The sequence below is a fragment of the Urocitellus parryii genome, chromosome 2 (assembly GCF_045843805.1).
Source record: "Urocitellus parryii isolate mUroPar1 chromosome 2, mUroPar1.hap1, whole genome shotgun sequence".
Taxonomy (NCBI): domain Eukaryota; kingdom Metazoa; phylum Chordata; class Mammalia; order Rodentia; family Sciuridae; genus Urocitellus; species Urocitellus parryii.
In genome coordinates, this window is record NC_135532.1 from 215,311,256 (window position 1) to 215,338,865 (window position 27,610).

At 45.6% G+C, this 27,610-nt stretch overlaps 1 protein-coding gene across 2 annotated transcripts in view; it reads left to right on the forward strand.

Annotated features, from left to right (window-relative positions):
- Positions 1–5,872: 5,872 nt before the first annotated feature.
- The window catches only part of Eva1c (eva-1 homolog C), a 77,805-nt gene continuing 56,067 nt past the window's right edge, over positions 5,873–27,610 (forward strand). For both annotated transcript variants that reach the window (XM_026393580.2, XM_026393581.2), the window contains exon 1: positions 5,873–6,133. In XM_026393580.2, the coding sequence (XP_026249365.2) occupies positions 5,974–6,133 (160 nt within the window). In that variant the 5' untranslated portion in view covers positions 5,873–5,973. The remainder of the gene's footprint in view (positions 6,134–27,610) is intronic.

Below are 27,610 nucleotides of genomic sequence, written 5' to 3' on the forward strand. Positions count from 1 at the left end.
TCCAGAAAGTGAGTTTTCCAGTGAATTCCCACACTGAAAAATCTCCATGAATCAGAATTCAATCATTGACCATGAGCCAGGAACCCCAAAAGTTTGCTGGTGGCATGTTCTTATTTCACAGAAAGAAAATATGACTCACATGTAATCACATAGACAGTGTATACACAAATTAACGAAAAATATATATTTTAGAAAACTATTAGCCAAGCGTGGTGATATATACCTGTAGTCCTAGTGAGGACTAATTAGCCAAAAGGTCTGTTTCTTTGAGGTGGATAAATGGTGGCTTAGGCAGGAGGATTACAAGTTTGGGGCCAGCCTCAGCAACGTAGTAAGACTCTGTATCAAAACAAAAAAAATAAAAAAATAAAAAGGGCTAGGGATGTAGCTCAGTGGTTAAGCAACCCTGGGTTAACTCTTCAGTACAAGAAACAAAAAAGAGAGACACTATTGGACTAGTTGCCTTTGGCCTTGCCTGGGCTAACAGTGCAGACATCAGTTGACAGCTGTGAACACATTCTTAAAGGCCTTCTTTAACTGCTTTTGGTCCAAACCTTCCCCACACCTTTCTACAGAAACAGCAGGAAAGTTCTTTGCTATTGATGGGCTCTGTGGTGCCAATTCCATAAACAAACCCCCATTTGTTGCTTTCTAAAAATAACTCTTTTAAGATCTGGACAACATTTAGCCTCCTGCTTCTGAGGCGAAAGGTCTGTTTCTTTGAGGTTGATAAATGGTGGCTTATGTTTTCTCAGAAAGGCTATAGCTCATCTTTGGTAGAAGCTAAAAGTCTCACCTTGGGCTGGGGATGTGGCTCAAGAGGTAGCGCGCTCGCCTGGCATGCGAGCGGCTCAGGTTCAATCCTCAGCACCACATACCAACAAAGATGTTGTGTCCGCCGAGAACTAAGAAATAAATATTTTAAAAAATTCTCTCTCTCTCTCTCTCTCTCTCTCTCTCTCTCTCTCTCTCTCTCTCTCTCTCCTCTCTCACTCTCTCTTTAAAAAAAAAAAAAGTCTCACCTTGATGGTTCAGGTGAAAGGATATGGTAAGAGATAAAGTTTGAGTGCCAGGTATATAATTTCCAAAATAGGCTGGGATATATGCAGAAGAAAACAGCCAGGACCTCAAGGAAGAAGGAAAATAGGATCGTAACAGAAAAATGGGACAGATTGCCTTTAAAAGAAGAGAGAGAGCTGGGCGTGGTGGTGCGGACCTGTAATTCCACCTCCCCCAGCTGGGGAGGCTGAAGCAGAAGGATCTCAAAAGTTCAAAAGTCAGCCACAGCAAAAGTGAGGTGCTAAGCAACTCAGTGAGACCTTGTCTCTAAATAAAATACAAAAAATAGGGCTAGGGAAGTGGCTCAGTGGTCGAGTGCCCTTGAGTTCATTCCCTGGTACCCCCCCACACACAAAAAAAAAAAAAAAGAGAAGAGAGAGATGAAATAAGACATCTAATTTACAACGTCCTGTAAGAATTCCTCTCATACACAGAATGCATTTTGCAAATACAGAGGCACATCTTAAAAACATACAAGAGGAGTGCCTAATGGTGCCAACACCTACTTCCCCCACAGAGAACTGTGGTACTGAGGATTGAACCAAGGGTCTCATCCATGCTCCATGCTAGTCAGGTGCTCTACCACTGATCTATATCCCCAGTCCTTATTTTACCATCCATCCCCTAATTGCTGTGTCCTTACAGAACAAGAGGGCTCCAAATTCTGGCTTGGATGGTCCAACTGAGCATGGGTTCTCAGTTTTCTCATCTGAGAAATGGAGATACTGGTAACAGCAGGGCTGACTTCATGTGACCTGGGCAATCACTCAGGATCCTATGCTCAAATAGCCCAGGCTTGGTTTAATGCTCTGCTATTGCTATCTTGGAATTCTGAACAAAAATTTTTAAAGGCGGCCCTTCATTTTATGTTGTAATGAACCAGTAAATCATGTTGCTAACTGGTTGGTTAGAGTATTAACGGTTGGTGGGAGTATTAATTTGGGGGAACAGTTTGTTATTTGGATCACCTTTCACCAGACAGAATTCACCCTAATTCCAGTGTCCATAATTGCACTGAATAATCAAATGGCTACAATTGCTTTTTATGTATCAGATTCCCACATAGAAGAAAGAGCTTAGGGGAAAATTGCCTTGGTAGGAAAGATTAGTCCTCCTCATGGCTCAAATTGATTTTGCAAGGTTTCCCCTCCTTGGAAGCTCACAGTCCTTCCCTGCCTTCCTTTCCTATGAATTTTTATAGAGCCCCAAATTTGAGGTATTTGATTCTATAATATTTAGAAGGAGGGGAATAGGGCAGGGAATGGAGTTGCCATTTGATTGGGGGAAACCAAGGTACTTGGAAATGGGGGAGGCAGAGAGGAAGATGACTGTAGTTATTTTGTTTTCTTGAAAGATTAAAACATCCTTGGGCTGGGGTTGTAGCTCAGTGGCAGAGCGCTGGCCTTGCACACAGGAGGCATGGGTTCAATCCTCAGCACCACATAAATATGAATAAATAAAATAAAGGTATTGTGTCCGTCTACAACTAAAAAAGAGAATTAAAAAAAACATTCTTGAATAGAAGTAAACTCTTCCAATTTAACAGCCAACAATTGAAGGGCAATGCAGAGGGAAGCCGGGCGCTGTCCTCACTCTCCTCTCCCTTCCTTATGTCCCACACCCTCCTGGTTACACTGTGCTGTCCACTCTCCTCCTAGACTTCTTCCAAGTTGGCCCCTTCTCCCTCTCTGTATGGGCCTGCAGCATACCCATGCTCTCCTGACCACACTCCTTCCTGACCATCTCTTCAAACCCACCTTAGTGATCTTGTTTGACTTTTTTTCTTTTTAGCAGTTTGAGATGTTTTTCACAAGTCATACAACTCATCCATTCAAAATCCAATGAGTTTGGGCATATTACATTTTTTGTTGTTGTTGTTGTTGTTTTGATAAATTTATATAACATAAAATGTACCATTTTAACCATTTTAATTATATAATTCAGTGGCTGTAATTAACATCCCAGATATGCAACCATCACCACTACTTCCCGAATTTTGAAGATCAAACAGGAACTCAGTACTCCTTAAACAATAACTCTCTACTCCTTCCCTCCAGCTCCTGGTAATCTCTAGTGTACATTCTATCTCCATGAATTTGCCTGTTGTAAATGTTTCATATAAGTGGCCACGTGCATTATTTGTCCTTTTGTGCCTGGCTTATTTCTTAGGATAACATCTTTAAGGTGTCAGATTGTCATTCCTTATATGGGCGAATAATATTCTGCATTTTGTTGATCCACTCATTCATTGATGGACACTTGGGTTGCTTCCACCATTTGACTACTGTGAATATGCTGCAATGAATGTTACCCAAGCAACTGTTGGGTCTCTGTGGGGCATATGTTCCCTGGAGTCCCTTTTGACTCCTCTAGTCACTTTGCACTCAGCAACCACAATACTCTTATATGTATGTATGTATGTATTTATTTATTTATTTATTTGGTGTTGTGGATTGAACTCATGCTAGGCAAATGCTGTACCACTGAGCTAAACCTCCAGCTATAAGCATGGTAATCTTACAGAGCACATCCAGTCACATCACTTCTCTGCTTATAACCTACTGCCAGCTTCACATAAAAATGTCCATTAAGCAATACCTTCAGATAAAGATGGAAGTGCTTGCTGAGGCCTCCAAGGTCCTCAGCTCCAGCCTGTTGGACTCTCCAGGTCACCCTGCCCTTTCCTCTGTTCCAACCACCCTAGCCATCTCTTCATCCTTCTATGGAGCCACATTCTTTTTGGATTTCAACAGACTAGTGCCCTTTTCTAAAATGTTCACCCTCCCCTCATGCCTAGCTTGTGCCAACTCCTGCCATCTTTCTCATCCATCTTGCCTTGGAATTTCCCCCTGGCATCTGCCCTCCCCTCTCGGCTCATTTCTTCTTGTTTCTCTCTTTTGCTCCAGTGGCCCCTGGTCTTTCACCAATCTCCATTTGTTGGGCAGTAACTGTTCAATGTGTTTCTTCCATGTTGTAACACAGCTAATATTGACTGAACACTTACTGTTTCAGGCTCTGTTTTATGCACATCACCTGTGTCCACTTGTTAAATCCTCACAACTAGCCTGAGGACTTTACAGATAAGGATGCCTAGTATGCAGTCACAGTAACAATGCCCACCCTGGCATCTGGAAGCTACTGTAGAACCAGAGAACAGTGCAGCCAGCCCCTGCCCCCCAGGGAATGTGGTTGTCTCACCCTGCCAGTATGTCCAGTTCCTAGCATAGAACCTGGCACACACTGTACCCAATTCATATACAAACCCGAGGAATGAATGGATAGATTAGAAAATCCAAGAGAGACCGGAGCCCTGGGCAAACTTTACTGACTAACTTCTGCGTCTTGAGCATTCTTATCTACACTCCCAGGCCCAGCGACTCCAACTAAGAAGTGCACATTAATACCTATGGCCCAGGATTATTGAGAAGGCTGAGTTTTTATTTTAATGTAGATTTTAAAAATCTTTGTGCCTAGTAGACTGGATCCGGCTCGACAAATCCTGATGCTTAGCATTGCCATCAGGGAAAAAGGGAATGAGAAATCCCAATTCCGCTGGTTTAACCCCTGGGGGAGCACTATGTGAAACTCAGTGTCTTTTGCCCCTCTGCAATCTCTGTGGCCCACCTCAGAAGGGGCACTCCCGAGAGTTTTCTCTTCCATGCCTCCCTGCAGCGCTCTGAGGCTCTTTGGCTCTGGAGTCCGCGGGGGCAGTGCTCCTGGCCCCGCCTTGGGGCCTCATTATCTACGTTTCCGCGTCAGGCACGCCGGGAACTTGGCAGGGCCTGCGGGCGGTGATCAGGAACATTTTGTGCCTAGCGCTCGCCGGCCTGGCTTTTCTCCCTTTGACCGGTGCCACCGAGCGGGGATCGTTGGCGCGGATCGTAGGGCTGGGGTCTCTCAACCCAGGTAGCTGCCCGTGGGCGCACTTGTCCTGGGTTCCTCCGAGCTCTTCGCCTCCGGGCTGGGCTTCCAAACCAGAGTGACACCGCACGTAATCAAGATGTTCGTAAAGATGCTGTGGCCCATTTTAAAACAAAGCCCAATTATTAGCGCTCAGCAGCTCTTTATTCGGGCCCAGCGTAAGATGGCCAATTGCTGCTGAGAATCAACAAGCAAAGGAAACACAGTGGAAGGGAAAAGAAATCAGTTCTGGGGCCCTTTGACTTCTTTTGAGACCCCCATTGGTTCTTGTCCTGTCTGCCAGACCTTAGGCAAATTCTGGGGCTCGGTCTTCTATTATGTGAAATGGGAATTAGGAGTGCTTGATGACTACACCAGGAGCGCAGCGGGTCGCTAGGACAGCAGTGCTGTTATCCTGTGCCTCCAGGACCCCACCTTCCCTTGGTCCTCCGCTGGGAAGCGCCCGGGCTGCAAACACCGAAATGCCTCTAAAGTGCGTCACGGGCACCGGTCGCGCTGCTCGACTGACCAGGGTGAAGCTGGCACTCCGCCAGCGCGGGCTGGGCCAGGAGTGCCGGGCCTTCTCCTTGTTTGTGACTCCAGCGTGGAAGGCGCTCAAGTGGCGCAGATTGGGGAGCGCTGTTGGGGGCGCTCTCCCCTGCCTGCTACGCAGCAGCCACCGGCCTCCGCAGCCTCCGCCGGGTGAAGGCTACGCTTTCTCTAGGCCCCCCACCCTCCCCGCTTCCTTACCAGCGGCGGCAGCGGAGATTTCCTCCAGGGGAAACTACGCGGATCCTTCCCGGGGCTCCTCGCCCCGCCCCAGTTCTCCGCCCCCTCCCCTTTGCTGGGGATCCCGGGCTGGGCTGCTTCTGGGAGGCGGCTCCGACAGCCAGGAGGCGGCGGGGGGCAACGAGCTACAGGCCACCGACGCGCTCAGCCATGTGACGCCGCCCTCCTTTCTGCGATCCCCCCGGCACTCTGGGCCCCTGCGGGCGCCCCGCTGCGCAGCGCACCATGCGCCTGCCAGGACGCACGCGCCCACCGCCAGCGCCCCAGCCCGCGCAGCATCCCGCCCTCCGCAGGCAGGTAGAGCCTCCCGGGCAGCTCCTGCGCCTCTTCTACTGCACGGTCCTGGTCTGTTCCAAAGAGATCGCAGCACTCACGGACTTCTCCGGTAAGAGCGCCCTTCTTCGCCGTGGTGCGTCCCGGGCGCCAGGTTGCTCCCAGGTGAGCCCTCCGCTGGGAGCAGCTGCCCGAGGGGCCACGATCTGGTTCGGTTAAAGTTGAGGAGTGCTCTTAGTTTTCTTGGCTTATAGATGGTTGCGTGTGGCAGTGGCGGCAGGGTAGCCCCCCACTCCAAGGAAGGATGTGTAATGTGTTTGGAGTTTCTTGCCCTCCCGTCCACTTTCTTGCCCTGACAGTCGCACGTTCACTGGCGGCTCCCTAGGCTGAACCCTATGCCGCGCCCAGCTCTAGAAGATACACGTGTTGTGGTGGAAGGAGTTGTACTTTCTCTGCCACCCACATAGTTAAGTGGCTCCCCAAGCAGACTCCCGGGTGCCCACGTAAGGAGATTAGCGCAGGAGACCCTAGACCTGAAGTCCTTGCCGGCAGGCAGCGAGCAAGCCTGCGGGCAACAGAGGTCTGGTGGAGATCCCATGAGAGATGGGGAGAAGCTCACAGAACAGGGAGGACACTCGGGGGCATGACTTCATTTCCAATAGGTGCCCAACGTTCCCGGTCTCCCTGGTTTCCTTCACACACATACAAATGTCCCTACTTCCTCCTACTGAGTAAACTACAAGGCTTTTCTTTTTGGGAATTCCGACCCAACCTCCTGCAAAGGATGTTAGTTCCAAGGAGGCAGGTGTGGCCGCAAAGTCAGTGAAGTTTTGAGGTTGGTGATGGCTATAGAAACACGTGCTTCTATTAGCGCGGCACTTGTTTAAGGTAACAAGAGCCCTTGTTGCAGTTATGGCCCTGGGTCTCCAACTGGCAAGGCTGGAAGCCTGCAAACAGCCCCCACTCCCTCCGCCTAGCCCAGGAAGCAGCTCCGAGCCCCACACTCCCCCTTCTCAGGGATCTTCTGCCAAGTCCAGGCTTTACACAGACCCTGTCTGGGGCCCCCTGGTGCAGGGTCTTTTGCAATATAATCATGGTAAATGGAGTCATTCCTCCGTGCTGTTTGTGCAGTAGACTAGTACATGGCAAAGAACACTGGCAAAGCAAAAGTTGAGTTGGGTTTCTGGTTTACTTACAGAGAATGCCATTGTTAGCTGAAAGCCCTTGGGTCAGAGGTTCTTTGCTTTGAATATTTAATATCAAGGCAGTGTTCCTGCCTGGCAAAGGAAGCCAAGATATGCCTATTTGGCAAGCAAACTATGGCCCTTAAAATCAAGCCCCAGAGAATCAAAACTCTGTGGTAAATGTGCTGGGGAAATGCATCGGGTTTTTCAAGTGCTATCGACTTTTTCTTTCTTTCTTTCTTTCTCCTCCTTCTTCCTTTTTCTTTATAATAGAACTTTCTTGGCTGCTACAAAAGCTTTGCATTTGCTGATTTAAGCTATAGGGAGCCGTTCTAAGTTCAGTACATCTAGCTCTGAATATTGTAAGGCAAGAATGAAAAGCTGACAAGCCCTTTTTTGGTGACATCATTGCAACTGAACAAATATTGCTTTAGGCAAATTGTACTGTAACCATTAGATTGTTTTCACAGATTATAGACACTTAGAGTTTGTTTCTTTAGGGAAGTAGTTGCAATACTTGTTACAGTCTATAGGTTACTGCGCCCCACACCCCCCCCCCAGCTTAGAATTGTCTGTGTAGCAATAATTATACACTTGAATTTGACATATCAAACAGGGAGACTACATCCTGAGGGAAATGGATGCTCTGATGCAGATTCCTGTAAGTAATAAGAATAACAAAAGCCTTTTCCTTCTGTTCTCCATGTGGACCCAAATTCTAGAGCTTTAAACTCCCTGCAACCAGCAGTAGGTGGTGTTGTTGCCAGGTCCATCCACAACCCAGCCCCGTATTTCAGTGTTACTTCCTGGGGACCTGAAGGCTAGGGAGAAAGTGTAAGTCAGCCTTTGGGGAAGAAGAGGAAGAAGAGAAGAAACCACAGACACATTCAAGTTTAAACCCCAATTCTATACAGTATGGGATCAAGAAAACATTAGAAAAGTTTCAGGAAGAAAGATGAAGTTTTGCAAAGTCAGCTGATTTTACTAGAAACTTTAGGAAACTTTAGGACCCCTACCCCAAGCCCTGTGTTAGAGGGCATGGAGGGAAACTCCTAAGCGCCAAAAATGAGTCTTCGTGTCCACTTGAATGTGTTGGTCGAAGCAGTAGGTCCTGATCATGTGATTCCCTGTGGTCTCAAAGCCTGCTTTCCTGGGGACAGACAGTCCTGTTCCCCTTTTTATGAACTTGGCAGAGTATATAGAAATGAAACAGAGGCTCCACAGAGACAGGGGACCCTCCCCCGCAGAGCTCTACAACAATAGCAGAGGACAGAGAGCATGTTTGACTATACACATGCTGGCTTGTTTTCTAAATAAGGGAAACATCAAAAACTGGTGCAAGATGCAGGGAGACTCCTTTGCAGGAGGGTGGTTTATACATATGAAAGAAAGTGCCAAAATGTCAGGGGTCCCAGCCACAGTCTGTACACTATAGGGCCTCCCAGGAGGTCTGCTTTGCAGTTTGGGAAAGTTACTTAAGCCTTTCTCTTCTCTGCAACTCTTCCTTGAGCCTTTGCCTGAGGCTGTCAGCTGGTGTCATTTTCCTGGGTCATTGATTTTTTTTGCCCTGGGGATTCCAGCATCAGATCTCTTAATAACCCAGAGGCTGCATCTTGGCCCCCTCCTCCCCCTCCATGCTCGTGACTTGTGCTAATCACCTCCAAGCCTGCTGAGACACAGGCTCCCAAGCATTCCCTTCTCTCTCTTCCCTGAGGATTTTGAGATGTTGCCAGTGGCCACTAGAAGACTATCATCACTGCATTAAAAAATGTGTCCTAGAGAAGGCAAGCATGGTGCATGCAAAATTAGTGCCTGTGATCCTTAAGCCCATCTTCAAACGTGCCTGGCTTCCATCCATTTTCCTCTTTGGGATGGGGTTCCATTCTATTGACTGCATTCTCAAAATGAGGATTTGGCCTGAGATAGCCAAACTGGTCATTGATATTTGAGGAGTTGCTTTGAAGAAAGCAAAGGGAAGTATAAGAGATCAAGGCCAGGCACTGGAGTGTGGGGGTGAGAGCTGAGAGGAGGGTGGGGTATCCTTGCGACCCCATCAATGAAAACCTCTGCTTTAAAGAGTGGGGCTTCAATGTATCTTTTGGACTTGGTTTGCAGTGGCACCTCGGTACTTGTTGACTTTTTGTTGTTGCTGGTTTTATTCTGTGGTTTCTCTGATGAGGACACACTTAAGTCTTCTCTTTCCACCCATTTCTTCCCTTTCTTCCTAGTTTTGCCCTACTTTTAGCATGTAATGAAAAGTGTGAGAAGCAGGAGGGAGAGGGGATGGGAGACAAAGATAGTGGGGGCAGTCTGCAAGGTCTTCCTTGCCCTCAAATGCCCCTTGGCTTCAAAGAAAGGTCATTGTATGATGGACGTGATTCCCTGGGCCACTGTTCTGCTCTCTGCCATCAGTAACCCAAGTATGCAACAAGTGGCACTTAGTACCAGGTCGTGTCAGTCTGCGTGGGCTGCCGTAACAAAGTGCCACAGACTGGGTGGCTTAAACCGCAGAGATTTATTTTTCCATGGTTCTGGATAGTAGAAGTCCTAGGTCAAGATCTTGGCAGGGTTGGTTCCTTCTGGGGCCTTTCTCCTTGACATGAAGATGGCTGTCTTCTCACTGTGCCCTCACAGGCTCTTCTCTGTGTGTGTGTCTGTGTTCTAATCCCCCCTACAAGGACAACAGTCATATTGGATCAGAGCCCACATTAATGACCTCGTTTTAACTCAACCACCTCTTTAAAGGCCATAGCTCCAAATACAGTCACGTTCTAAGGCACTGGAAGTTTGGACCTCACGGTGTGAGTTTTAGTGGGATGTAATCAGCCTATAACATAGCTCATTGGCAGCCCAATAAATAAACCTGACCGGCAGCTCCTTATTTCATTGGCCAGGAATTTCATAATATTGAAATATGGCAGTTGAATACACTTTGGAAGCACACAGAATGACTTGAGGAGACTAAAAAATATTTGTTCAGCTGGACCCCAGGACTTCTGATTTCATTGACCCAGGAAGAGCCAGGCATTGTCTCTTTTCTAAAGCTGAGTTGGGAACAACTGCCCTGGTGTCACAGAGGAGGGCTGCCTCCTGCTCATGCATCATTTCATCCAGGGGCACATAGGTATGGCTGGCCGGGTGTCCCCTTCAGACTCCAGCCCAGGGCTCACCCTCAGAGAGACCAGGAGTGTGCATTTCCAGCTCCTCCCAGTCAACACCTCTCATTCCATTCCCACGGGCACACACACATGCGCACACACCCCTCCACGTTTTATTATGCCTCCGTCACATCATCCGGTATTTCAGGAGTTATCTTCACTTGAAAACATTTTATGCAATGAAAAGCCAACTCGTAACTAAAGTAAAACAAACTGAGTGTCCGAAGGAGATGTCTAGCTGTCACAGAAGAAGAGAGATGAAGAGCAAGTGTCTGAAATTGCTTGTCTATTTCCATGGAAAGTCACCATATGTGAATAATGTTCTGCCAGCTCTTTCTGCAGCAGGGAAGTGTCTCGGCTTGCGAGCGGTCCTGTAATTGATGGCTTTGGTTGCCCAGGTGCTTTATTCGATAGGGCAGCCCAGGGGTGAAACAGAAAGGGAAGGAGTAACAATTAATTGAGCTCAGTGTTATTTGATTTCATCCTCAGAGCAACCCCATGAGGTAAGTATTAATCTCATTTACAGATGAGAAGTAGCCTCAGAGACCGTAACTAAGTTGCCTGGGACCACCCGGCTAGTAAGCAGGACCGGGGCAGCCTCCAACACTAAACCAAGGCCAAGCTGGGGACTTGGTTCTTGAGAGTGTCAAGGCAGCAAGATCAGGAAGAAAAAAAAAAGTGACCACGATTTGCCTGACCTTTCTAGGTAGTTCATGGAGTGGACTCTGCCACTTCAGGTGTCTTCTGAGGAGACTGACCTTTTCCTACTGTTTCTTTAACATCTTCCCATCGTCATTCCAAAGTGGGTGTAGTTGCAGGCTATGTGCACACTAGAATGTAGGAGAAAAGTGTTAGAACTTCTGAACTTGTCTGTAGTTGTCCCTTAGTATCTGCCGGGGAGAGTTACAGGACCCCCATAGTTAGGAAATCCCTAAATCATATGCAGATCATATGTAAAATGGCATATGATCTGCATATAACTTACATAGATCTTACTGTCTACTTTAAATCATCTCCCAATTGCTTATAATATCTAATGCAACATAAATGCTACGTAAATCATTGTTTAGGGGATAAGGGAAAAAAAATGTCTGCACATGTTCACAACAGACCCAATTATTTATTTTTTTTAAATCTGCACGTGTTTACATCCATGGAGATAGAACCTGTGGGCACAGAAGGCCAACTGTATTTGTTGTTCTATCTTGGGGGGGGGAGTTTTGCTTATTGACATGTAAATTGACAGTTGAACAGTATGTACACACACACACACACACACACAATGATCTCAGAGCTGTGTTCTCAGTTTTACTGATGGGGTTCAGGACTATGAAAATGTGGAAGTCACTTGTCTTCTCCTGTCAGCTTAGTGCCTTAGGCAGTCTTGAAAAGGCACTAGTTTGGGATAAAACAAAAGAGATAAATTGAGAGAACAACTGTCTCTGTCTCAACCCCCAAATACCACCGGCCTCCTTTCCCAAGCTCCATGGCTGCCAGTAAAAGTTTGAGGCAGAATTTGAACCCAGTACTGATCCAGTTTTGAAGGTACCTATACTCACCATCCAAGCTGAGGAAAGGATCAGGAAGGTAGGGCAAGGGCACACTGAAATTTTATAGTTCTCTGCCACTCCTTTCATGAGCTGATGTGTCTGTACCTTTCTGTGAGAAAATACCTTCTCTTAAGAAGAGAAACCCCCAAATCACAAAAATTTCAGTACTAGAAGGAGAATCCCAGGTTGGAAGGGTGTCTGAACATGCGACTAATCTGCATTTCCCACCCTTCAGAAAGGCAGGAGCCATGTTCTGCCATCCCTTCCCTGGCCCCTATATGAATACCATCTCCAGTTAGAACTGTCCCAACACAGTGGAGACATTGGTGAGTTAACAATAGTTTGGTCACTTCGTCATTTGTATGTATATGTATCTGGCACATACATCACCACATAACGAACACTGTTCTAGAAACTTCACATTCATTAACTACTTGAATCCTCACAACTGTCACAGAAAATTGCAATGACAAAGTGAAGAGAGGCTAAGTGACTCTTAGGAGTTTTTCTAATAGCAAGGGAAGAAAATAAAATAGACATATTACAAGTAGTTCAAAGCAATGCCACTTCTGTAATGTTCATCACTTAAACAACCAGAGCCAGCCCTTATTCCACGGCCTGTCGAAGGAAACACCATCTAGCCACAAAGATACCTGGAACTGCTAAATAAGATATAACAAATATCTTTTAAATGCATAAATGAATGATTAATTAGAAGAAGTGCTCAGGAAACAAAAATGAAGGAAGGGCAGGAAGGCCAGAGAGGTCTGCCAGAGCTGACTCTAGGGGTGCACTGGGGTTGTTTAATGGTTTTGACAATCAGGATTCAACAGGTGCACAAGGGCAGGAGACAGGCATTAGACTAGTGTAACAGGAGGAATTGGAGTAGAGATCTCTTTAGAAATTTGTGACCTTGCAGGACTAAACCTTCCTTAAAAGGTGGATGAGCAGCAAATTAGTCCTTGCAAAGGAAAGTGACAAAGTGACAACAAGGAACCTGGTCTCGGTTTGGGCTCAGGATTGATGAAAGAAGATAATCTCCTTTGAGAATGTGTAACCAGAGACCTGCTTTTTTGAGACTCTGGGTTTTGAATTCATTACCTTTACTGAGAAACACAAGCTGAAAAACTGATAAAAGATATCCCTAGTACTTGGCAAAAATGAACACACATCTAAACCCTGCATGGAAACATTAACACAGGCTCCTCAGGATGCCTGTAGATATAATCCTGCTGATTATGAACACACAACTCAACATTACATTACAAATGCAATACTCAATAGCAGCAGCAACAGAGTCCTTGAGAAAAAAGAAAGAAAATTCCTCAAATGAAAAAGAAACAAAAGACTATCAAGAAGGAGCAAGCATATTTAAATTAAAAAAGCCAAATATATCTACTAACATGAAAAAATATATTGATCAAAATTAAAAGCTTGATAGATAAATTAAAGAGCAGATTAGACATGGCTGAAGAGAGAAACAATGAGCTGGAAAATAAAGCTAGAGAAATTATTTGGGATAAAACAAAAGAGATAAAGACATGGAAATATGAAAGAAAATTTATAAGATTGGAGGACAGAATGAAAGTTCAATATACATTGATAAATGTCTGAAAGAAAACTGGGAACAAGTTACACTCAAGGCCATAGTATCCTGACATAGATTTTCAAGAAAGATTCAAATTTGAGTATTCCAAGCAAAACAAATAAAATGAATTATTTGTAAATGTATCATATCAAAACTAAAATACTAAAAACAAAGTGACCATTTTAAAAACAACCAGAGGGAAAAAAATATTATCTGTAAAGTGTCTCCAACAACAGTGAGAACTGAAATAGTATTTTCTAGGTTTTAAGAAAAAAATCCCTCTGCTGTCAGCTCAGGATTACATATGCACCTAAACTAATTTCCAAGAGTGCATGTGAAATTATAAAAACAAATTTATCACTAATAAATCTTTACTGAAAGAACTACTAAAGGATACACTTCATGAAGAAAGACACTAAGTCTAGAAGGAATGTATGAGATAGAAAAGAAATTGTGAGCAAAGAAGTGGTACAACTTCTAATACACTTGGCCTCATGCTTTGTTTCGTCTTCCTACTTAAAAGAGTAATATCTTTACCTTGAGAGAGAGTTGGTCTCTCAAATATTTTGTTCTCTGCCCCAGTTAAAATCACAAGACACTTTCTTGACCCACTGGGGGGCACCCCAGCCTCCTTTCCAGTGGGGGTCTCAGTTCCAGGATGACTACCCAATGGTAGTTCCATAGGAAAGAACAGGAAACATGGAAGTGTCTCAGGTACCAGATGCTGTGCTATGTATGATATAGGGCTACCCCAAAGAGTCATTCCTGTCCTGAGGGAGCCTGCTTTTAAATGGGTTCATGGACACACAAATAATCTCAAAGAAGTCTGAAATACAACAATAGATTTGGCAGGTCACGTTCTCTGATAAAAATAGTCATCAAATGCAGAGTTTGAAACCATGGGTTTCTTAGTGTGTCCACACACCTGCCAGACAACTCTGTCTATGCATAGATTTACCTTTCCATGTGGTCATTTCTGACTTACATTCCGTCCAACCTGCACCCCCAGCTCATTGAAGCCCCTAAAGAGGAATTTCCCTTGCCCTAACAAATAAGAGGTTGAAATGATGCTAGGGCTAGTTTCAACCCCGAGAGCCAGGTTTTCCACATACAGAAATCAGGCAACATTAAAATTCAAAACTCAGGCCATTGAGTCTGAAACATATGTTTGCGAACAGTCTGATTTCATGTCTGCTTTCTATGTCCTGTGAATACAAATGGCCTCATTTGGAGTTGAGGAGCAGAAAGGAAGAAATCTAAGAATGATCTCCAAAACAAATCTTTAATTCGGATGAGTATAATAGAGTGTAATCCCATTTCAAGTCTGTCAGCATTCCTTTGATGATTACAAATGAGTCCCTTTTCCCTGGCAATGTGGGGGAATAATCTGGATAAAATAACCCTTTTTGTCTGCATGGGACCATGCAATGCTTACTTGTGACAGCTTTCAGAGTAGTGTTTCAGAGTCTGAGAAGTGCACACTATACTACCAAGTCATCTCTTTTCTTTCTCTTGACTTAGAAGAATTTTCACTCTTTTCATGTTTGGTGGCTTCCGAAATTCTCAGACTTGGAAATCGTAAATCATTGTGCTGTCTTGAGGAATGAAAGAGACTCAGGCCGCCGAACCCTTTTCCCTCTGTCTGTTGTACTTGCACGGGAGACAGGTGGAAAAGAGAGTGGGTGATCTTATCTGGAAAACCAATTTGTACCGCTTTTGAGGGATTTGCTTCAAGGAATGTGTACAAGTTTACAGTCTGTTTCCATGAAAAGAATGTCCCCTGAACCCAAGTTCAGGCTTATGTATCTCTTTCTTGTCTATTTGGTGTGAAAATTCAGGGACAATCATTTTTAAATGCCTTTTTCAGTTTTTTTGAGACTTGAATAACTAAATGCTGCTTCCAAAATGAACAATGAGAGATGCTTTGTGGGTGGTTAGCTGGATGTAAAGACTCAGTCCCATCCACAGCCTTGGAATGAGAAGGGATCTCCAAGACCCTACTGCTGCAGGTCCTGCTGTGCAGAGTTACAGATCTTATGGTTTTGCCTTTTCTGCCTTATCTAACCCTAAAGCCCAAGTTCAAAGGTCTCTCTCTTCTTCTTCTTTTTTTTTAAGTTAATTTTTTTATTTGTTCTTTATAGATATACATAATAGTAGAGTGTATTTTGACATATTATACTCTCTTCTGATTTCCCTCTTTTTCCTTTGAAATCGGAGGCCCCAGGATTATTTTAAAGTAGCCTTATGCCTCTTGGAAGCCATGAACCTTGGGCTTCTTTCTCTCTGGCTGCTCAAGACAGATCATTTGGTCTGTTAACCTTCACTCAAATGCCACATTGTCATAGAGTCAACAACCACCTGAATGAAATTTTACCCAATGAAAATTTAGCTTTTCTGAATGTTTTGTCAAAACCAACGATTCTCAACCCAGGACGAATTTGTCCTTCTGGGACATTTGGCAACATTTGGAGGCAACTTTTTCTGCCATAACTTTGGGGAGTGGGGGTGCTATTGGAACCGAGTGGGTGACACCCAGCCATGCTGTTGAACATCTTACAAAGCATGAGGCAGTCCCTGTCACAAAGAAGTGTCTGGTCCCTGGGCTGAGGAACACAGGGGCTAGATGGCAGAGACTTGTCCTTGTTTTGTTTTCTACACTTTTGGAACATGAAGCAAGTGAAACTTTTTCTTAAAGACCAATTACCAGCTCAGCAAGACCCTGTCTCAAAAAAAAAAAAAAAAATTAAAAACAGGCTGAGGATTTTTTGGTCAGGCACCCCTGGGTTCAATCCCCAGTATGGGGGAAGGGGGGTGGCAGGACTGGGAGATGCTGGGGAGGCAGAGTTGAGCCTGAGTCCTAAGACATGGCTGCATCGCTGCCAACCTCATGCCCAGCTTGCCTTCTGCAGCCCAAGGGAACCAACCTTCAGCTCCTTCAGTCAGGAAAGAAAAACTCAGCCGCTGCTGAGCTTCCCGCTTCCCACACTTGGCCCTCCTCATCTCAGGCTAGACCGTTTGCCCTCATGAATGTCAAACTAAAATACCGCTCTGGAGAGGTGTTCAGGCTTGAAGTGAGCCAGCATTTCCATGATTTCGAAATCGCAGAGAAACAATCATATGTGTGTGGGGGTGCCATTTGATTGGAATTCCAAAGAGAAGGAAAATCCTGGAGACTGTGCAAAGATCCACTCTCCCCTGGATCTCCCTAAGTCTTCCCTCCCGCTTCCCTTGCACTCACTCCTCCTGCCCCTCTGTGTATCACCACCCTTGCCTCTGCACACCCACCCCTGGACAGACCGCCCCGGCACACTCACACGCGTGGGTTAATTCTGTGCAACATTGTGTTCTCTCAGTGCTGCACATTGTACATTTTTTAGGACCTATTTGGAGCTTGGGTGGACATGGGGCTGAGCACTAATGTAGGGTCCACTTGGAGTAGAAGGGGGATCCTGCAATTTCTCTGAAAAGGGAATCACCACCCCAACCCTGGGGGCCATGAGACCCCGGACAGCTCCTCCTTTCAGAACGCCGCCGTGCCCCCAGACAAGTTGCAACTCTACTTAAAATATTTCTTTCCTTCTGCCAAACACAGAGAAAATCTAGCATTATTTCCAAGGGCACCAGCAGGAACTGGTGGGCAGTATTTGTACAGCTTCGTGAGTCAGGCTATCTGAATTTCCAAGCATTTTAAGAGCTTTGTCAAAAAAAAAAAAAAAAAAAGGTCTATTGTATGACTCTTGGCACTGAAGAAAAGAGCAGGCCTGTCAGAACTCTGTTTCAGATTTAATTTTCAAGTGGGTGATATGAGAATGCTGTCCAACAGGAGGGCTTTGCTCATTTTCTCGTCCCTGCTCATCTGGGGGCTGCAGAACTTCAGTTTTCAGAATTAGCTCATATTATGACACTGAAGCATCTTTTCTCTGACACCCTCTTCATTAAAAGATATTGTGTTCTTATGCAAAGATTAGGATGACCTTCAAATGAATGTGGCTTCCTGCAATAAAAGGAAAACATTCTTGACTATGTACACAGTATATGTTCTGTATATAATGTATATATACAGTTGTTCTCAACATCTATAGGAGATTGACTCCAGGGCCCACCCTCTTAGGCACCCCAATTTGCAGATGCTCAAGCCCCCCGTATTACATGGCATAGTATTTGCATATAACTTATGCACATCCTCCTGTATACTTTCTCATTTCTAGATTACTTATAACAATGTACTACAGTGTAACACAGTGTAATACCTAAAACAATGTAAGGCTATGCCAATCATTGTCATAGTTGTTTAGGGACAATGACAACAAGAAGAGCATGTACATGTTCAGTACATACAAATTTTTTTCCTGAATGTTTTTGATATGCAGTGGATTAGATGGCGGATGAGGAAGCATGGATATAGGAGACTGTGTATATATTTTTTTCAGAGCATGTTCTTCTAAGAGTTTACTATTCTTTTTGCTCCTCATGGTTTAGAAAATATAGGTCTGGAGACATTGTGCCTGACTCATGCATTCAGAACTTACTTCTAGGTGTAGATGTCATGAAAATTAAGGAGGAAAAACTTGTTTATGAAGATGCTGTGTCTTAATTTTAACCCTGGACATGTGAGCAGTGATCTTTCCCATCATATGTGTGTTTATATCATTGTATGTGAAAAAAATATATATATATATAAAATATATATATATGCATACAATGATATATATCTTCACATACAATGATATGTATATTCACACACATATTTTTGGTTCTCCTCATCTGTCTTCTCTTGTTTTTAAAGATTACATACTTTATCAAAAAGAGAGAGAGGGAGCCGGCAGCTGAGCATTATACTCAGCCCCAGGATCCCTCTGCGCAATGAACAGCTGATAAGGTTCTGGGCTGGGAAACCTTCTCACAGTGTCACCAACCATCCATTCACCTGACCAGGATGGCTTTGCCCTCAAACCACTTGCTTGGGTCCTACATCCAGTGTCATCTATTTTGGGTAAAACAACTCTATTTCCTTTTTCCTGCTTTCCAGGGTTCCCCTAATGCCCTGAAGAGGGTTTTTGTTTTGTTTTGTTTTTCCATAATGGGAAATTTAACATGGAGACCACAAACTATGGATTGCGCGAGGCTGGTTCCAAGATGAAACCAGACTGTGAACAAGAAAATCAGTCTCTAGAAATAGACACAGATAAACCCACCTGGCTCTCCACTACCCAGTCACTGTGAGGAAGCCCTGCTTAAAGGGAATGTCCTAGTTCATGGCTCCTGTGGATGCAGCTTAAGCACCAGCGGGAAGCCTTCACCCTTAGAAGGCAGTCCATGGTGACAGCAAACCAACCCCAAATGACAGCCTTCCATGGAACCTTCTGGAATGTGACTCATTACCACCAAGGAGTCTTTGATGGAAGTCTGCTATGTATCATATATCTTCATTACGCCCGTATTCTCTTTCTGTGGGAAGGTAAATTATAGGTAAGGTTTAGGCACTCTGATGTATTAATTGAGAGCTTTACTTTAAAGATTGTCAAATGTTTGTGATTCAGCCTCATAGACTGGGTTAAAATTGCAGTGCTGAGGGTGAGGTTTAAATTAGTATAATTATCTCTGTTATTATTCAAGCAAGCAGTGAGAAATGAATATTATATGACAGTATCTGCACTTTAGTGGACTGTGGGGAAGAGTGAATTTGTTTGATTTACGGAAGCCTGAGAACCACAGGGGAATTCTGCAGAATATTCAGGGACCAGAGCTGATTTCACTGCATACAAAATCCTTCCTGGACTTAATTCTTTTTCGGTGGTGGTGGGAGGTTAGAGGCACTCGGCCACTAAGCCGCATCCCCAGCCCTATTTTGTATTTTATTTAGAGCATCTTGCCATTACTGGGGCTGACTTTGAACTCACTATTCTCCTTTCTCAGTCTCCCGAGACACTGGGGTTATAGGCATGCACCACTGCGCCTGGCCTTTCCTGGGTTTAATTTTAATAAAATTATCACTGAGAAAATAAGCCTCCAAAGGACAACATGTTGACTTTGGGAAAGAGCTGTCCAGTGGAAATATAATGTAATTCATATATGTAATATTAACTATCCTCTGGACCACATTAGGTAAGGTAAAAGAGGTGAAATGAATTTCCTTAGTAAATTTTATTTAACCCTATATGTCCAAAATATTATTTCAATGTTACTCAATATTTTAAAACTATTAATGAGATATTTTACATCTTTCTTGCTTGTGAACACTTGGAGATCTTATGCATATTTTAGCTTATAGCACATCCAAATTCAGGCCAGCCATATCTCAGGAGCTCAATGGCTGTGTGTGGCCCGTAGCCACTATTCTGGTGCAGCTTTAAGTGAAGCCTGGGGTTAGACAGAGCCTCCTGCCTTGTTTATCATCTTTTGGTGAGGGCACTGTTTCCCCAGAGCCAGGTGCTGTGCCTTGAATATGTCAGTCTCCTCCAAAACTCAGGTTGAAATGTAATCCCCAGTATGAGATATTAAGAGAGAGGACCAGGTGAGAACTTTAAGAAGTGATTAGGACTCTGCCCTCACGAATGGATTAATGGGTGATTTTTGACAGTGGGTCTGCTATTAAGGCCCCTTTGGTTAGGTCTCTTGTGCAATACCTGTCTTTTGCCACGTGATACCCCTGTGCTGTCCTGAGACTCTGCTAGCAAGAAGGCATCACCAGATGTGGGTCCAGAAGCCAAATAGACCTCTGATCTTTATAACTTACCCAGTCTGTGGCATTGTGTTATTGGTAACAGAATATGATCTTAGATGCTAGGTCTGACCTGTTTCATGAGGAGGCTAATGAAACAGCTTATCCATGGGAGCTTGGCTTCCCTGTGACTTAGAGGAAGATTGGTATCTTTCTTCTGCCTCTTCCAGATTCTTTCCCAAGACCCCTCCCAGACTTCAGTTCTTGTGAAGGGAGGGAAGAAACTCAGGGAGTCACGCTAACTGATGGGACTTGCCCACAGTACCAGAAGTCAGCCAGCTGTGCTCATCCAAATCCCTTTCTGACACCCAGTCATTGCAGGGGTTTGGGACTGTCTTTCTGTGTGATCCCCACCCTGGGCAGGGGATAGAAGAGTGAGATGCTGTGCAGGCTCCCCTGGGAGACTCCTCAGCCTCAGAAAACTTAGACATGGTGCAGGTGAGGACTTGGACCAGGTGTCTCCTGGCTTCTTAGTGGCAGGACCAAGATTGGACCTATGACTGTGCTCCTGTTTGGGGTCACCAAGCTGCCCTCAGGGTCGGCTCTCAAAACAAGCAGGCATGAGGGCTCTCCCACCTAGAGCTCTCTCACCTGAACGTATCAGGTTCAGAAATGGCTGCTACTCTGGGGTCACAGCAGAGTCACCTTGGGTTTAAATATACCATGTGTTTCAACTAGTCTGACACCTGGGGTTTAACTCCTAGCTAATTGGAACTGAATCTCTGGGTTGGGGCATCGATATTTTCTAAATGCTGTTGAGGTGATTCTAACGTAAAGACAAGACTGAGACCCGCAGGAAAACATTGCACATTCTTAAATGATCTACTTATTCAATATTTAGTATTTATTACTGTTTTTCAAACACAGAGAAGTTATAAGATTAGTATGAAGATGTCTTTTATATTTTTCATCTATATTTCCCCATATGACCCTTTTACCACATTTGCCTTATTACTTTCTCTCTTAATTGCAACCAAGATCTCCTTTATTCCTAAATATCCCTGTGTGAACCTTAACAACAAGGACAGTTTCTTGAATAACCAAGACAATGATCAAAATTAGGAAATTGTGTTGCAATATCATTTTCCAATCTACAGACCTTAGTCAGATTCCATTAGTTTTGTGTGTGTGTATGTGTGTGTGTGTGTGTGTGTGTGTGTGTGTGTGTGTATGTGTGTATATCTCCATGCTTTCACGTCTGAGGTCATTTGGTTCCAGGACTCCTCATGGGTATCAAAATCTTCCGATGCTCAAGTAGCTTATGTAAAATGGTGTAATATTTGCACATAAGTTATGAGCACCCTCCTGTCTACTTTAAATCACCTCTAGATGATGTTTATCACCTGATACAATGTAAATGCTATGTAAATAGCTGTTATTCTTTATCACATAGGGAATAATGATCAGGGGAAAGGTCTATATATTCAGTACAGATACAGTTTTACCCCCAAATATTTTTGTTCAGTGATTGTTTGAACCAATGGGTACAAAATCCAGATATGGAGAGCTGACTGTAATTTCAGAGCAAGAGAAAATCCCAGATCACACTTGGAGTTGTTGTGTACCTATAGGCTCCCTTTACCCCGGAGCACCTCCTCCATCTTATCTTTCCTGATATTGGCTTTTGCTACAGTTCAGATACTGAATGTCTTCCAAAGGCCCCTAAAGCACCAGGTATTAAAGGCTCCCCAAGGTGGGGCCATTGGGAGTTGGTGGAACCTGCAGAAGGTGGATCCTTGAGGGAGGTCTTTAGGTCATTGGGGGCGTGTCCTTGAAGGGGACTGTGGGACCTTGGCCTGCCCTCTGTCTCTGTTTCTTGGCTCCTGGTGTTTACTCCACCATGTGCTCCCTGCTGTTGCCGCTGCTCAAAGCAGTGGTCTTGGACTGGGACCTCTAGATTCATGAGCTAAATAAACTTTTTTTTCTTTATGGGGTTAATTGTCTCAGGTATTTTGTTGTAGTGATGAACTACAGGCTAAAACAGCATTCTTGAAGAATACTTGATGGTTATTTTATGGAATGCCCCTTGGTTTGTATTTGCCTGATGTTTCTTCCTGGTTGTGTTGTTATGTATTGGGGGGCAGGACTGGCACAGACAAGGTGTCGTGTTCTTGTGCATCACTTCAGGCAGAAGTGAACTTTTGGTTGAGGTATATCACGGGCCTCTCTTAGGTCAAAGGAGGCATCATCGTCCCTATCTCTTGTGCTAATTGACCCTCTTACATGATCATCTATCTAGCAAGGCTGGAAATGTCTTGAACTTAGGACATGTAAGTCTTAGAGAAAAAGAAGGGAAGTTCCTGGATCCTGGTGGATTGGCAGGGGGAACTTCTGAGAAGACAGAGTCAAAGCTGTCTGGTGTTAGGATGAAGTGAGGACAGCGTCCGGCCTGGACGTGGCTCTGGGTCGGGTAGGAGGTGACTGCCCACTGGGCTCTGCTGGGGCTGCCTGTGCCCATAGTGCCTATTGCTGCATCTCAGTGTTTCCTGTTCAGTTCTTCCTCAGAACAGACTCCCTCTTTCCAAGCTGTGGCTCACCCTGCAGCTCCATCTGAGTCTTCCCCTGGGATTGATGACATTCAGAGTAACTCCAGGAATCCTTTCCATGAGGTGATGTCCCACTGAGCACTCCTGGTAGGTCACCTCCAGGTCAGATGTCATGCTTGTGCGTCTTGCCATCTCCAAGGGCACTGGAACGTGCCAGTTGCAAGCACACCCTTTGCTGCTGGTGAGGCTCTCATCCTGCAGATCAAACTTACCCTTTGACTTAATAAATGAGCGAAACATGGCTTTCCTTCTACCTGTGCATAGAGGCTGAGAAGTGGTGTGGTCTCTTCGGTCCACCTGACGTCTCAGGCCTTCTGCTCGCCCCTGCACAGAATCGGAGGAAGACAGGGAGATTTTCCCTCGGCACTGTTGTTGTCGATTTTCCTGCTGGTGATGGTCTTGGGCTCCTTATCAAAACCTGTTGTTCCCTTCTCTCTGTTCACTCTTCTTACCTTATCTGTGGGCTTTCACCTGGGCTTCCCGTGCTGCTGGAGGAACACGGTCTGTTGTGGAGACTGTGGCCACAACAGACAGGTTCCCCCGCCTTGGGGTGCCCTTTGCTGGGCCGCTTCATACCTTTGAAGAAAACGACAACTCATGGAGGTGATAAGAATAAAGGTGAATGTTTGTACAGAGCTGACGCTGGGCAGAGTGGTTGTTATGGTGGGGAACTGTGTCCCCTCAACAGCAGCAGATTGGAGTCCTAACCCTGGGTACCTCATGTTGTGACCTTATTTGGAGTCAGAGTCTGTATTCAAGTTAAAATGAGGTCATCTGGGTGGGCCCTCTTCCAACACGACTGGTGTTCTGACCAAAGGGGAAACTTGGACAGAGACAGACGTGCACACAAGGAGAATACCACGTGACGCAGGAGCTGTGCTGCCAGGAGCCAAGAAACTACCAGCAGCCAGGAAAGAGGCTGGGAACTGAGTCCTAGAGTCTTCGAGGGAGCCCGGCCCAACCCACACCTTCATCTCAGAAGGGTGAAGCTACCAGTTCCTGTTATTCCAAGCCACCCAGTCTGTGGTACCTTGTTAAAACAGCCTTGGGAATCGAACACTGCGAAGATCTGAGCCCTTCACTGTGGTTACTCATTTCATCGCCCCCATGAACCCGAGATGGGTGCTGTGACCATGTTCCTCTTATAGATGACCATATGTGGGCACAGAGAGGTTGAACGCCTTGCTCAGCGTTATGAGCCTATGAACCCCGACTCTGGTCAACCCCTAATACCTCCTCTGCTCTCATCCTAGTTACCCCCGGTGGTCCTCCTGTCATCCTTCCCTACCTTCTCGATTTATGGGGCTTTCTCTGTCACCATTTCTTAAACGTCCCTGCCCACTGTTCTCAGGTGGCCACTCCCTTGACTTGCTGGTCTGTCCTCCAAGATCCCTTGCAGAACTTCTGACCTTGGGCACCACTGGGATGTCCCACTGGCAGGATCAGCCTATGCAGACAAAAATCACAAAGCCTGCTCCTCGGTGCTGGCTTTCCCCATGAACGGTGTCACCTGCACAAAACCCAGCCACCATCCCTGAGTCCTCCCTGTCCCTCCTGCCTTCATTTCCCACCACCCACTCCTGCCGATTCTAGGGCTAAACTGCCATATTTACATCTGAACCCTCTGCATAATTTTCAAAGTCCAGTGCAAAATGAAGATGTGGAGCCCTTGTTTTAAAATCAAAGGAAAGACAATGTTAGAAACTTAAAAGTGTACCTTTCCCCTTTCTTCTCGGGTCTCAGTCTCTCAACTTGTCACGATGTTTTCCGAATTCACTTAATATGCTGAGTAAAGACAAATTAACTTTTAAAATTATCAGCATGACTGCCTGTCTTTATCTTGCGCAATGCCACTCTTTTTTCTTAAGAGAGAGAGAAAGAGAGAGAGAATTTTAATTTTTTTTTTTTTTTTAGTTTTCGGCAGACACAACATTTTTGTTTGTATGTGGTGCTGAGGATCGAACCCGGGCTGCACGCATGCCAGGAGAGTGCACTACCGCTTGAGCCACATCCCCAGCCCGCGATGCCACTTTCAAATGCAAGTTTCTGCAAGAGCATTAAACTCGGCCATGGAATCATAGAAATGACAAAATTTATATTTTGCATGTATGGGTTTTTTTTTTCTCACTGGATCAATGAGAACATTGAAAGAAATGAATTCAAATGTTTTTATTTATTTTTTCATCTCCGCACATTCTGCAGTGACTCTCTACCTTTGGCTTCCTGATGTGTCAGGAAGGACCCAAAGGACAGAACTATGGACTTCTCCGTCTTCTCCTCTCCTCCTGCGTCATCATTTCTAGTATAAGGAAGGAAACACAAGAAAGAAGAGGGTGGGGGGCTCTTGGAGGTCCTTGGTACAGCATGTCATTACCCATTACCTTCTTTAATTAAACCACATCCTGAGTCTACTGTCTCTTGCAGTCTCCATTGAGGATGTACGATGCTTGCCCTGTGCCCACTTTGGTCTTGCTGGGCTCCACACACTCTGGACCCTCCGGGATTCTATGCATCGTGAACACTCCACAGGAGGGAGGGGCCAGGAAGGGATCAGCGCTCACCGCAGGCACCTCATCTGTGTACATGTGTGCTCCATTCCCCCTTGATTTCACTATAGAACAGAAGTTCAAAGATAAAATAAATAAAAATGTCAAAGATGCCACTGATAATAATAAATGGGAATTCCAAATCTTAAAAGAAAAAGAAGAAGAATGTCAAGAGAGTATCAGCAAGTGTTCAACCAAGCACAAGGTGCTTCGTGTGTGATACACCCCTGAATTTGGCCTTGATCTCAGTCCCTCCTGCTCCTTTTCTCACTGTGCTGATCCAATTGGCACCATCCTCTCTCCATCCCTGGAGGACTCCATCCACCTTGACTTCTTCATGGGTCTCTACATCTACCCAACCCGGGCCACCCCAAGAGTTTTCTGACTTGCAAAATCCTGCTTGCCTCCCCTTCATAGCAGCCTGCAGTAGCTCCCACCTACTATCAGGTGAAAGCTCAGACTCTTAGCAGGTGCTGCCTACTTCCCAGCCTCTGCTCCAACCTCTCACCGTACAGTCTGGCTGTGTTGAACCTTGAGAAGCTCCCCTGAGCCTTTGAAGAGCTCCCTTGAGCTTCTTTGCCCCTGCTGCCTGAGTATATGGTCTTCACATGGTTATCCCTGCTCTTTCTCCAGGTATCACCTCCCACTTGGAAACTCTCCTCACCTCTGGGCAGGTCAGACGCCCATTGTTTCTGCCTGCCCCCATACCCGGGTGCTTCCTCTTACAGCACCCACCCACTGAGACACAATAAGCAATTGGCCTGGCTGGCCCTTGAGGCCAGGGCCACATGCAGGTCTTCTTCGTGATAAATGAGAGAATAAAGAGCCTTTTGCCTTCCAGTGGCATTTACAAATCTGGAGTCTTTAGGGCTGCAAGAGCCAAGTTACTCCAGTGCTAGAAATAATATCATGCGGCCCCAGTCTTTCCTGTTTCCTCTTCAAGTCTAGGAGCAACTGGTTTTTTAAGGCCCTGCTTTTCTTCCCACGGCTTTGCTGGCCTTCACCCTGCCAGACCTCCAAACGGAGAGACTTGTCTTCCCTCTCAATGCGATTTCTCTTCAGCTCAACTTTTTTCATCCAGGTACACCCCCATCTCCCTTCCTTCCCTTTCTGTTACATTCAAGATAACCCTGGACATAATGTAACAAACTGTAAAGGGAGTGGGAGGGAGTGGGCACCTCCCTCTTTGGAAATCCTGCCCTGGAGGCTTAGGGCCCTTCAACTTGGGAAGATCCTGGACCTGAAGTCAGAGTTTGTTAGAACCTTGACTGAATGAAGCTTCCCCAACGTGCATTCTGTGAGGTGCATCACTGTTTTGGGGCGGGGAGTTAAGAACACCAGGCAGCACTTCAGCGTTCTCCTTGGAGGCTGTTTTACCTAACCAAATCACCAGCAGCAACGAAAAATGTGAAAGGATTCTCCTAAGTGGACCATGACACTTGTTTTTGGTATGAGAGTTTGAAGTGCTGAATCAGGAAGGCAGAGCATCCCCTGTGATCTCACTTGGGACCTTGTGCCTCAGGAGAACCACACTTTGCACCACTTTGCACACATCCAGGACACCCCCAATGTTTATCAGCAAGCAGGGGGGTTTGCAAGATGCAGAATTTACAAATGGGGGAGTCGACTGTGGGTCCACCAACACACTGGCAGTGGGGCGTCAGGGGTGGGGAGTGTATGTGCACGATTTCAACTTATCCAGCCAAAAGACGGCCAGGAATCAAAAAGAAGATTCCTGGATGGCGGTGAATAAAGTAGACGTTAAGGGGGAATCACTGAGCTGTCACCCAACACTGATGCTTAAAATAAGGCAACAGAGGAGAAAGCACAGGATGAGGGCAGCCAGAGGGACAAGGGTCAGCAGAGTAAAGGACTAGGAAGGGTGAGTACAGGGCCCATGGGAGAATGAAGACAGCCCGGGCTCCGGGGCCACCCAGTGCAGCTCAGTCTGCTGGCGGCTCAAAGGAGGCCCTGGGGTGAGGGAGCCAGCAAAGCAATTAGGAGGAACAGAGGGCTGGCCAGCCTGATGGCTGTGCCGGCGCCCATATTTCTTTACACTTGCCAACTCCCAAGCCAGGCTCCCTGCCTCTGTGAAATACACAGGAGAAATTAGATGGGGACACAGAAGGACCTGTCCAGAAGGCTCTGAGCCCGGGAGGAGCCGTAACAGGGACAGCCAGTGGGTCATCCAACCCTGGCTCAAAGCACAGCCTTTTCAAGAAAGCTGTTACATCTGTTTGAAGCTCCAGGAGCTTCCAGTCACTGATTCTGTCACCCGCTTAGGGAATGAAGCATG